General features: G+C 51.3%; 4 protein-coding genes across 4 annotated transcripts; 3 read left to right on the forward strand and 1 right to left on the reverse strand.

Moving 5' to 3' along the window:
* Nucleotides 1-517: 517 nt before the first annotated feature.
* On the forward strand, nucleotides 518-1,219 carry STEHIDRAFT_21589 (uncharacterized protein; the record flags this gene model as incomplete). The annotated part of the gene is made up of 4 exons (XM_007308233.1): nucleotides 518-642; nucleotides 783-844; nucleotides 920-1,068; nucleotides 1,124-1,219. Coding segments are annotated over 4 exons (432 nt in total), but the record flags the coding sequence as incomplete, so codon positions are not given.
* Nucleotides 1,220-3,883: 2,664 nt separating this feature from the next.
* STEHIDRAFT_26894 (kinase-like protein) lies at nucleotides 3,884-4,171 on the forward strand (the record flags this gene model as incomplete). Its single annotated transcript, XM_007308234.1, has 1 exon — nucleotides 3,884-4,171. A coding segment is annotated over one exon (288 nt), but the record flags the coding sequence as incomplete, so codon positions are not given.
* A 1,601-nt stretch (nucleotides 4,172-5,772) lies between these two features.
* STEHIDRAFT_160813 (uncharacterized protein) lies at nucleotides 5,773-9,220 on the reverse strand (the record flags this gene model as incomplete). Its single annotated transcript, XM_007308347.1, has 6 exons — nucleotides 5,773-6,462; nucleotides 6,663-6,923; nucleotides 6,988-7,897; nucleotides 7,951-8,523; nucleotides 9,029-9,139; nucleotides 9,192-9,220. 6 exons carry the CDS (start codon nucleotides 9,218-9,220, stop codon nucleotides 5,773-5,775), a joined length of 2,574 nt encoding a protein of 857 aa, XP_007308409.1.
* A 1,229-nt stretch (nucleotides 9,221-10,449) lies between these two features.
* Nucleotides 10,450-12,236, forward strand: STEHIDRAFT_171241 (uncharacterized protein; the record flags this gene model as incomplete). The annotated part of the gene is made up of 2 exons (XM_007308348.1): nucleotides 10,450-10,530; nucleotides 10,601-12,236. The coding sequence occupies 2 exons, from the start codon at nucleotides 10,450-10,452 to the stop codon at nucleotides 12,113-12,115; spliced, it is 1,596 nt and encodes a 531-aa protein (XP_007308410.1). The 3' UTR covers nucleotides 12,116-12,236.
* Between the last annotated feature and the right edge of the window lie 10 nt (nucleotides 12,237-12,246).

A 12,246-nucleotide genomic window follows, 5' to 3' on the forward strand; every position in this document is an offset into this window, starting at 1 on the left:
ACCTTAACCTTATTCGTCGGCACGATGAACTACTCCAATGTTCAGCCTCGTGATGAACTTATCCTCTACTCCTCAGGGTAAGAGACAAACCCTGTTTGAACCCTGTCATGGTATTTACTGAGTATTGAAATATTCAAAATTCCCTCAAAATACACTCTTATGTCGACCCTCTCCTTTACACTGGCAGTCAATCCGTCGGGCTCCTTCCTATCGTGCGAACCGATTATAGGTTCCAAAACAGTATGCTATCTCCGATTACTTGTATCAGCGTCTGTTCTTGGCTCATTGTCCGGGGTAGTTGAAGACTTCTTTCAGTCCAGATGGCTACACAACGACAAGGAGACAATGCGTGTCGTGAGGATTCTCGAGGTGAGACAAGACGCGCAGACCATGCGGCCGTATATGGATTATATGTACGACGATCATATTGAACTTCGCGCGAGTATCCCGCCGCTTAATGCTTGTTTATTGGGCAAGGTCGAGACTTACCGGTCAATATGCACAGGAGTCTTTCCATCTCCATGGAACGAACAGGCAATGCATGCTCGGTGAAGACGATGACGCAGTGACTCCTTGCCATTCGGATCAGTGTTTTCTGTGTTGCATTCTACGGGACTCATTTGATGTAGCACAGAGCGGTACGTTCTCCAATACTCTCCAAATCACGGCGATGAATACAGACTATGATGCTTGCGCAAAATAGGGAAGAAGTTTTCTTTCAAGAGGTGTGGATGGTCTTTCCTTTTATTATTCTCACTCTTTCAAAATATTGCTGATGCTAGTGACGCCTCCTTTCCGCACAGATTCGGCCATGGAATCTATCTAACCCCGTGTCTTCGAGTCAGTCTTACCTCCAACGCTCTATAAATCTCCAGTTTTGTAGACATATACATGTTTAACGAGAGATGATTGGCGACAGAGGCCCACGACTACGTCGACAATCATCTACCACCTGATGTACCCGAAGCTCCAAAAGTCATGATACTGGCTCGCGTAGTCCTGGGCAGACCGATCGCCCTAACTACCAACGGGTACTACCTGCAGTCGCCGCCGGGTGGCTATGATTCGGTTCGTAGATTCACTTTCATCTCTGTCTATAAAATCGCTCAGACCTTGTGAGTAGGTCATCGGTAGACCTGGAGTCCACCCCGATATGAACTATGAAGAAACGGTCGTATATAATAATGACGCGGTTCGGCCAGCATATCTCATCGTGTACGAGCTCGATAGACGGAACGAGGAAAACTCCCCTGAGACGAGTTATGGTTATGGGCAAGTTCAAGAACCGTATGCAAGCGACTACGATGACGAGGAGGAGGAGGAGGACCCTCAGATTCGTTATTCGGGTTATGCTCACGTTCAGGAGCCATATGCTAGTGAGGAGGTGCAGGAGACATACGAGGAGCAGCACTACGAAGACCTAGAAGGGGAGCCGGACGCTGTTGTGGGTAGTTATGGTTATGACGGGGGCGAAGGGGATGCGCAGGACTTTGCTGTGGATGACGATGTTTATGATATTAGCGACGATGGGGGTGGTGACGACGACTACGACGACGACGGTGGTGACGACTGGGATGATTGAGTATAGGCGTTCAGACTGTGTTGTGCATGTCGTTGATTCGTCGTTGTTGACCCCGACATGAAAGATCATCTTCGTGAGGATGAGAACATCCTAAGACGTGATGTTAGTGGGGAGAGTCTTCATGAAGCGCACTTTCGGAAAACAGACAAGAGTGGCGGAATTGTGGCGTAGCAGCGGGTGTGGCGATGGGCGCTAACTACTGCAGTGCCAAGCACGTCCTTCTCCTCTCCGTTCATTGTCCAGCCCCATTCACGACGATGCTCTAACGGTCGAAACTATTATGATTCATAGCCAACTCCTTCCCCCGGATTGCTATAGCTACTGCATTGTTCAGGGCTGCCCGTGCTTGGTCCATGCTGCCTCGCGGTTTTGCCACCGTGTCTAATAATTCTCTGTGAAACACGCTTTGGCCACTGACAGGCTCTATGTCAAATGAAGCATAAAAGCAAGGGAACGTATGTACCGACCTCGAGGCTTCTGCTTTATCTTGTATGGGCCATCTGCACGAATGATTTCTCGCCTTGCTTATCAGGGCGGTTGGAAGCGATGCGTTTTGACCCTTGGGTGGCATTCACGGCCTATGTGTTTGAACTACCTCTTGCGACTATATAAGCATCTTCTACGGCAGTCTCTTTTGTCAACTGCGTCTGGTAGTACTTTCCCCACATTCCACCACAGGCTCCGTGTTTTGTTCTCTTGTTCGCCACATGAACATGAAAGCTGCCGGGCATGTGCTACAGGCCATGACGGGTCTGTTTCTGGAGTTTGCGCTGGTAAGCTTTTCTGATGCCTTTGTTATCGTGCTTCCAGCATCTCATCATCTTCGTTTAGACCATATTGACAGGATTGAGGGCCTTCTTGGTCGACGCATTCGCCCCCCTCTTCGAGGATGTCATGGACGGTGTCGCCGAGTCAACGAAGCGGTCATCGCCCAACGCCACCCCGTTCACCATGGAAGACGCGGCGATGATCTACCTTCGGGAGCTTCCCCTTTATGATCTCGATGACGACTTTATGTTATCTGTACTTGATACTATGAAGCTCGAGGTCTTCTTAGGAGACGGCCTAGGAAGACGCCCTTTCACTGACCGTTCTCGAGGTATGCGCCTTCACTCTTCTCATCTTGATTATAGGTTCCCAACATGATCATATATACAGCCGTAATGCAGACGAACATCCATGCTCTTGATACTCTCAGGAGGTCGCTTTCCCCTCTGCAGGATGACGCCCGCATGGGATCAACAACGAATATCTCGTCTCGACGCCATCCATTTCGTCCATTCCTTGGTGCAGGTGTCGGCCATCTTCTCCGTCCATCTTCGCTCGATACAGCAACGGAAGCCACCCTCCACTCAGGTTGGCCTACCAACGCGCTCCGGACAATACCTCTTCCCCTCTCCGACTCTTATTCTCCTCAGAAGAAGCCCACCAGGATCGTTTACCAGGGCCTTGGTCTTGATGTACCTGCCCGTCACGATCCTCCCGAGAGGAGATCTGAGCCATACCCAAGTTCGTCGAGTTGTCTAGTCGCCCCGAGCTCGGGGCAGCGTCCCTTGATTAATTCCCAGTACTCCTCCCTTCACCTGTTGTCTGAGTCCAGGAACGAGCCGTTGATCGAAGTACGTGTCCAACGCTTTCGCCAGATATACCCTTCCTTACTTCGTCACCACTCCCGTGTCAAAGGTCAATGGCTCTAATGTAGGAGACGGCTCACGATCGCCAGACGAGCACCATACTGCTCTGCATGTTGAAGCTAACCCTCCCGGGCCCCGATACGTGACCGATGGTCCGTTCCTGGACATCATGAACTCACACTTCAACTACGATATGAAAGGCGTAATCGGCAACGGGACTTTCGGCAGAGTCGTCCAGGCAGAAGCTATCCCGAGACCCAATCGTTCGGGAGATGGCCTTGGAGCGTGCCCGGTCGCCATCAAAATCTTCAACAGGGAGATTCTTGCGCAAGACGAGCATCGGACGAAGTGGGAAGGCATGAGAAACGGAAGATCACGGAGTCGGACTCGACGTTTCTCCTTGGATGTACGAGCACGTTCAAGGACGCGCACAATGAATACATTGTCACCGTGAGTGAGATCTCGGTGATTTCGTGCTCATGTTGTCGGAATGCTTTATCGTTTCTTCAGGAGCTCTGTCACGGAACACTCGAGGACGTAATGCATCTAAAGGGGCGCAAGTCCCGTCTCACCGATGCCCAAATTTTGTTGTATGCTCGAGAGTTAGTAAGTAGTCTTTCTGCATGATCGGACATCTTCTCCTCTTACCATACGCTTCTAGGTCTTGGCCATTAGAGAAATGCACGACGTTGGCATCGTGCACATGGACCTGAAGCCAAGTAACATCTTAATCGACGAACACGGACATCTCGTCGTCTGCGATTTTGGTCTTTCCCATGAAGTGCCCACCTATGTTCCGAAGCACGACTACTCCGAATATCTCCATAGAGATAACTTTTCCGGTCAAATTGGGACAATTGCATACACGGCTCCGGAGGTCATCACTCACACCTTCTATAATTGCAAGGTCGATACGTGGTCCTTGGGGATGATTTTGCTGGAGATGTACATGGGCGACAAGGTTCGTCTCTTCCATACGCTTCATATCGTCGTAATTAATATTTTCCATTCAAGTTCCCCCGGGAGTTGCAAGAGGCGGAGAACTTCGAGGAGGCTTATCACTTCCTATACCAGTGGCGCTTCCTGGAGGACGTGATGCGTTATGTGACGGACCCAAATGCTCAGTATTTGATCCTAGCGGTAAGTTGAACGCGTTGCCCTTCCCCACAATCCAGCACTCGCTAATGTAACTGTTGCTTCAAGCTTCTCCAGGAAAATCCTGACAAAAGACCCCATCTGAACGAGCTTACCATGCATCCCTACTTCCGTGGCACGTAAGCCAATTTTTCTTCTCTCTCTGACTCACCCGAGTCGCTGACTACACATGGTTCGATCTTCAGTTATTGGTCTGACGTTAGAGCCCGCAAACAGCTAGGTACTTGATCCATCACCGATCACTTGTCTTGCACTCCCGCTTACATATTCTCTCCATAACTTACAGGCCCTGTTTGCCTACCCCTTCCGAGACTAAGGATGGACCCATGGACCGCTCTACGGTTCAGAGTCCCAGAAGACGCCAAAGAGTGGCGATGCGAAATCCCGAAACTCTTCAAAAATATGAATCGCTACGATTGCGAAGAGTCAGTGCCATAGTCTTTTTGCGCCTTGCCCTCTAGAAGGTGGACCGCGTGCGGTGGTACCCTCCATCGATCGCAAGATTCGGATTTGAGGATTTATTCGAACGATGACCACGGATACTGTTTTTGATGGCTCTTACGATACCTTACGAAACGAATGAACTATGTAGATGACCTGTTGACGACTTCTGTCCTTAGTGCGTGGCGTCTTGTGAGCTGTAAAAGAAGAAATGATGGGGGAAAGATCCGAACATCGGTCCATACAATGAGAACAGCAGCAATCAAAGTACTCCATACACTTGTGTCCATAGGTGCTACTTGGATCCGAAAAACATACGACAATATGTGATGAATGAGCGTAAAGTATTGTGGCATGAGCACATAGGGATGTCCATGAAGTATGAAGTACACGAAGAATGATACAGGTCGTTATGTTATGTTGTGCGGTATGCGTAAACGATAGGCGTACGAAGAGATGCTTGTGCGTGCGTAAGAGTCAGATGGAGGCTGAGAAACGGTGACCAGCACATCCAAATGAAAGCAATCGTCCGAAACGAGCATATAAGTCAAAAAATGTATCCATGAGCGAGGCGAAATAAGAGGCGAGAACAAACACGATGAGACGGGCTTCGACGATGACGACTCTATATGCACTGCACATCGAAATGGACCGGCATCAATCATCAATCGTTACAAACGAGACGAGATGAGTCGCAAAGGCGATAAGCAGGACGCAAAAGCCGCACCAATGATCAGATAATGAGACCGGAGAGAGCTAGCCCTCGACAGCCACATTATCGACCAACCGAATCTCGACTCTGGACATTCGTCCTCAAGCCATATTACTTGACGAGCTGCTGGAACAAAGGAAAGAAGAAGGGATCAAGCGAATAAAAACATTGCAAAAATGAAATAGGTCCGTCATGCATCGTGGGTCAAACCCTTCATCAGTTCATGATTCTGGTTCATGCTTGGTAAATCAATGACTCGTATACCTCCTCCATAATCTGTCGCCTGGGAATGTCATACCGGACGAATCGGTGGACCGATGCTTGTCCTTCGAAGGTTTGCGAGATTCGCCAGGCGTCGGGGGCCTGTTGGTAGCAGTCGATGATTCTGTCTGTACCGTCGACTCGCTGGTCGTCTGTTCCAGGACAGGCTCTGCTTGTCTCCTGCGGCTAGACCCCGGAGACCCGGAGGCGGCACCAGCGAGGTTCGAAACGTTGGCGAGAGGCGTCGTGGGGTATTCGATGCCAGGAGGGATGGGAGCAGTCTGGTAAGATGGGGACTCTGACTTCCGACGACCATGCCGCGAGGGCGTAGGGGTCTCCGACCGATGACTACGAGAGTGAGAAGAGGAACGAGGTGGTACAGGGGTTGGCACGGAATCATTCGAGGACGAGCTCGCGTTCCTGGGAAGCTCCAGATTTGAAAGTTCTTGGAGAGGAGTGAGAGTAGGCGGTCGAGATGGATGTGCTCTCAATTGGGACCGCTCTCGTGGCTGGTAGTGACGTGGAGACTGAGGGCGGGAAGGCGTATCGTGCAGAGCAGCCTCGAGTTCATGTAAAGAAGGAGTGAGTGGTCGAGCCTGAATCTCGGGACTAAGGAAGCGATGGTCGGTGGTCGTTTGGACAGTGGCCGTGGGGGAAGGAGGGGAGCCTTCTGGTGACTAAAAACATCATTGAACGTCAGCAAACGCACAAATAACAACTCACGATCGGGGAAGCAGGAAATGAGCGAAATTAATATAAATAAACATTAGATTAAGTCCGCACGAATAACAGGAGATATGACACAATACGATGACGGAGAAAGGAATGTCGGAACAAAAGAGGTGGGCTACTCTATTCTCCAGATCTTAGGACTCACAGGGGGCTCGACTGTAATTCCTGGTGGGCCGCTGGACGCTCGGCGCGGTCGGACAGGCCTGGCAGGTCTGTCGGACTGAGACGTAGAAGCCCCAGAGTCGTATCTCGGGCGGGTATACATCCCGTTCGAAGACTGCCTTGACTGAGACCGTTCGGGGGGCGCGGCGTATCCACCGGAACTCGGCACACCCATTCGTACCTGTTGTGGCTGAGTCTCCATGCGCTGAAGGATATGTTGCGGTGGAGGAACTCTGCGGTATGACTATGAAAGCTCGAAGTCAGATAAGACTAAAATAAAATAAGTCAGTCAGTCAAGTATAACCCACGTCATCAGCCATTCTATCCGATCCACGAGAAGGTGCTCTGCCTGGGATGGGTACCGGGACAGGAGGAGGGTTCGTATAGAAGGGCTGTGGTTGAGATGTTGTCCTGGGTCGTGTATGGTACACTGAAGGTGCCGGTACCTGCACTGGATTGACTAACTCAAACTCCGACACATTCGTAGATGCCCTCGAATGGGTCGATAGGGCCTGTGCCACCCTTAGTGGCGGTGGCACCGGAACGGGAGCAGGTGTCGGGCCCCTTGAACCATATGCATAATCACGAGTCCTGACTTCACCGCGGTTCGAAGGCACTTGTCTTGGTTCGTACGGTCCGTTTCTAGAGGGCGGGAGTGCAGAGACAGGGGATGCCTCGTCCTCATACACACGCTCTACTACAGGTGTCGGGATATTCACGTATCCATCGTCTGTCATGGGCATGGAATTGTGAAGTTCGTGAGGAGGGGGAAGATAGATACGAGACCCGTTTGGCGACACCTCTGCGTATGGGATGTAGTTATCCGGAGGGACTGGGCTCCGACGATGCATAGGAGACTGCGAACGGTCGGACGGCATGGGTGTTGCCGTAGCGCGACGCTGCACAGGACGCACCGTCTGTGTCGCCGGCGCCACAGGAGCAGGGATGACGATGGGAGTCAGCAACGAGGGTTGTGGGTGGATGATGGATGGCTGTGAGGACTGAGGCGAATACGGGCGAGATGCCGACGTCGAGCCACGGCGAGCGGAAGGCGTGTGCGATCGATATGGGGTGGTAGCTGGCGTACGCGGCTGACTCGCGGTGCGTGAGGGAGGGCGGAACGGTGTGGTGACGGTCGGAATGGTAGGAGCGGAGGCGAACGGAGCGACATCAGGAATGTGTTCTGGTCCGAAATCTGGCTCTGGCATAATAGTAACACTGCAAGTCGTATCGTCAGTACAGGGCGGAAATAGTGCAGAGACTGCACTGACGGTCGTGGTAGCGGCGGTGCACTCGGCGCCGACCGTGTACGATGCCTGGGACGTTCAATTCCGGAAGGTGGAGGACTTTCCTCCTCTTCATCATCCTCGATTAAAACCTCGTGCACTCGTCGTGCTCTTCTCTCATGCTCCGCCTCCTCAAACCCGATGCGCCACCCTTTCTGGTAGCCTTCCGTCCTCCCGTCCTCCCTTGCCAGATCTATCACCCTTTCCTGCTTAAATTTCCTCGCCAGACTTCTCGCCCTGGCTGCCTCCTCCTCCGCATCCCTTCGTCTCGCCTCCGTCTCATCCAAAATTTCCTGAGCCCGATATATCTCCCTCTGGGCCTGTTCGAGTTGTACTTTGTACATGCCAAGCTCCTCTCTGGCTCGCGAAGCCTCAGCTTCGACGGCTTGACGAGCGTCAACTTCGCTACGGACACGTAAAAGGGCGGCTGCAAGATTTCGCTCAGCGGAAGATGCTCGCTGAGACTCCTGGTCCAGCTTCTGGAAAGTCAAAATGAGGATCTTGTGCAACTGTTTCGCGTCACGATCCTTGAGAGCCAAGAAATGAGAGAATGTGCGTCTGGTGGAACTAGAGAGTTGTCAGTCACAATTCGGCAAAAGTGTTGAGAATCAAATGAAAAGTTGAAGAGGCGAGAACTGAAACTATGCGAAGCGTTAAGACATGTCCTCAGCCCACGAACGTATCATTTTATGCACTTTCCACAAGGTATAGAAGCAACAGTCGACAACAATGCGTTTATAAGGCATGTTATCGATCTCCAGTATCCCATCATGCTGCGTCCTGGTGCTGTCAACAAATTATACCCATTCAAACTTGTCATATGCATGATGCTCATATGCTCGCAAGCTCAAGGATGGCCTGATCCTCGTCGGGTGAAGACGGGACGGCGGCAGGATGTAAATGAGATTCAACGTGGACGTGACGCTGACAGGACAGACTGAGCCGAAGAGCCTTCTCGGCTCGCTGACAATTCAGCTCGACTGCAGCCCCAGGAACGCAAGAATAGGCGCCACACAGAGGTTCGTAGCGATATCGTAACACCTCTGATGGACGGAAGACCTACCTATGGTGAGACCTCGACTCTTTACGTGGGATGTACTCCTCCTGATCCGACGAAGATGATGAGCGGTACCCCAGACCCAAGTCATCGACGTCCATCGTGTCGACACTATGCCTGCGAATTCTGTTGAGCAAGACGAACCGACGATCTACGGCGAAAAACATACTGTGGTTCGTACTCCTTGATGGAAGGCATGGTGTTAGACGAGAGCAGGAGGAGATCCACAGACCAAGAGCACCGGGAGTTCTACACGCACTACAGACGAGGGAATGGCATGGCGGTGAGAGAAAGAAGGGTAAGATAGGATTGCCTGATATACACGGGCTCACAATACACGCTACGTCACGAGCTTACGCCTCGAGGCAGGCTCGAGGCCTGCTAGGGAATCAAAAACCGGTATGATGAAACCTGATACAGCTCGAGCACGAAGCTTTCATTACCTTGTTTCTTCCGGAGGCTAGAATATGTGATGGGTGGCGAGGGAATGTTGACGAAGCGAAGAACACGAGAACCGGAAGATGTGCATTCAGACTCCGATGCCGAAAGCCTCTGGGCCATGCCGAACCGCCACACGGCTTGTGCTCCTGCCAATCTCATGTCTCACACAAAAAAGCAGTAAAATTAGAAGAATTGTGGAACAAGCGATTTTCAAGAGTAATCTACACAGAAAGTATGAGGTATAACAATCTTGTCGCAACAGACAAGAAGAAAAGGGACGGAAACAGTGTGGCGAGTCATGGCGCCAACACGGCGCAAAGTCTCGTCCTGATAGCGAGTTCATCCTGGAAATTTACGGGTCTTCTCACTCAGGAAAACGACTTTGATTACCGTATCCAACCCATCTGGAATTCCTAGAACCACCGAGCCATCGATGTGTCCTTTCAACGTAAGTATTCTCCAGCTCCTCCAGGTCGACAGCAGCTGATACTTAATCTGGACCCTGTGTCTCTGTCTCTGATATCATACTTCCCGGGACGTAAAACTGAACCTGGCCCTTCTCCCCACTAGCAGCATGAAGTGCAGGAAACCTGGATGGCATTGCGCTCCGGTGAGAGTTCGGACTCGAGTTCACCGCATTGCCAGCCTAGACGGACATTCCCGAAGAATGTTGGAACTCAGAAGCGCCGGGACCGTCTGACTTTCAGCTTTCACCGCCTCCTCGTCGCTCGACCGTCCATCGATATTGTTCCCAACCACTTCTTTGTTCTGGGCCATAGCGTCGCCTTTGTCTCAGAAGTGCCTCTGGATTTCTCTCACAGCAGTGTATTCCTGGCGTGTCTCTTGGTGGCGGACTACATTGGCATTGATCGGTTCTGAAACCAGGTGCCAACGGTGGCGATCTGTCCCAACTAGACAACAAGCAGTCTTGGAGGCTCGCAACGAAGTCTCAGAGTAGATGCCTATAAATATAGCTAATGTCAGCCATGCAGATCATATTTTCCTCTCAGTCTTACCTGTCCTCGAGCTCGGACGCACGTATGCCATCCCACTCAGCTTCCTACCTCGTGAGTCCCTACTTCACATTCGGTCCTCATTTCATGTCGCAGCACCAGCCATCTTAATTACGTGCAATAGGCTCTCGCAAGCGTTCTTGCTAACCCCGTTGGCGAAGAGCAAGAAATCGGTCTCATCCAGAAATGCTCCGAGATCCTCTCTAACTCCCCACACCACCCCAACCGCCACATCATCCTCTCCAATCTCGGTCGTGCTCATCTCGCTCGCTTCAAGCGTCAAGCCCCTTTCTTGAAGGAGAGCACAGACGACATTGATGCGGCCATCGACGCTTTGGACGATGCGGCTGCGCTTTGGCCCCCGGATGATGGCATTCCTATGAAGATGGCGACAATGCATAGTCTCTGTGAGACATGGCTATCTCGCGCGCGCATATCTATGGATCCTGATGATATTTATGAGGCGCACCGTCTCGCAGTGGCGGCCCGTAAAATGGCTACCCTCGATTATCATCTTCCCGACACCGCCTTATTGAGATACACGGTTGGACGAGCTCTCCTCCAGTGGTTTCTTCTCATTTGTCTCGTTGACAAGCTCGTGGATCATGACAAGATGGACTGTACATTCGAATGGCTGGAGAACGCTCTCTCTATCTGTTCGCCTTCGGATACTCTATACACAGAAATTCTTGGCGATCTGGCGCATGCGAATCACAACCGATTTATGCACTTCGGTGAACATCTCGAAGATTTGAACAAGGCGATTGAGCTTTACACGACGGCCGTTGACCTCGTGCACGATTCCACGACAGGGAAACATGCGATCTCCTTGCGAATGCTTGCTGGTGCTCTCTTATCCCGTCATAAGCATATAGAGCCCGACCACCATGACGACTTGAATCGTGTTCTCGAGTATAGTCGGAAAGCCATTGCGTTTCTACCAGAGGGCCATTACCTCCGCCCTGCATTTCTCCGCCTTATGGCCGAAGTATATGAAATCCGCCATGACAAGTTCAATACCGAGCCCTACAGAGTCGACAGAACGGAACCGAACTACGATCTCCAACTTCCTGACCTGGACATGTGCATCAAGTACTCTCGTGAGGCTGCCACGACGTGCCACCCCAGCGAGGGGCACTACCTTAGTCTCCTTGAGAGCATTCGAGAGTTCCTCTTGGACAGATACCTTCTCAAGTTCATGTTATGCGACATCGACGAGGTCGTCGAGCTCAATAGACGCATTATGACTTTACACCCTGTCGGCCATCCCAAACGAAAACTCGCTCTCATGTTCTTCGGTTACGCGGTGAACATGCGCTACGAAAGGGAGGGGCTCCGTCGTCCTGAGGATTTCTACGAGACGCAGAAGATTTGGGATGAGGCATTAAACCTGAAGAGGGACAATGATCATATGGCGGAAGATTCGCTTGCGGGACAGATCTTGGACGCCGCGATGAAGCAGTTGAGGTATGAGACGACTTTGGCTGAGGAGAGAGGGGAGGAAGGCCCGATGTCGGGGATTCCTGATATTGACCCGTGGACGGTTCCGATGCCAGAGATCGATCTTTCAAAACCTTTTGTGCTTGAATCATCAGAGGATTGGGATAGGAGGCGTAATTTAGGAGTGTTCTTGCTTTGATTTTGATTTCTGTACGTGCAACGCGTTGGTCCAGTGGCGATATCCTCACTTTTCGTCTTTCCGTCTGACTTTGGTTCGAAACATTTTTTTTTCTGTTCCGCTATGCTTTGACTGTCATCCTATGCACCAAA

This window comes from Stereum hirsutum (assembly GCF_000264905.1).
Source record: "Stereum hirsutum FP-91666 SS1 unplaced genomic scaffold STEHIscaffold_15, whole genome shotgun sequence".
Taxonomy (NCBI): Eukaryota; Fungi; Basidiomycota; class Agaricomycetes; order Russulales; family Stereaceae; genus Stereum; species Stereum hirsutum.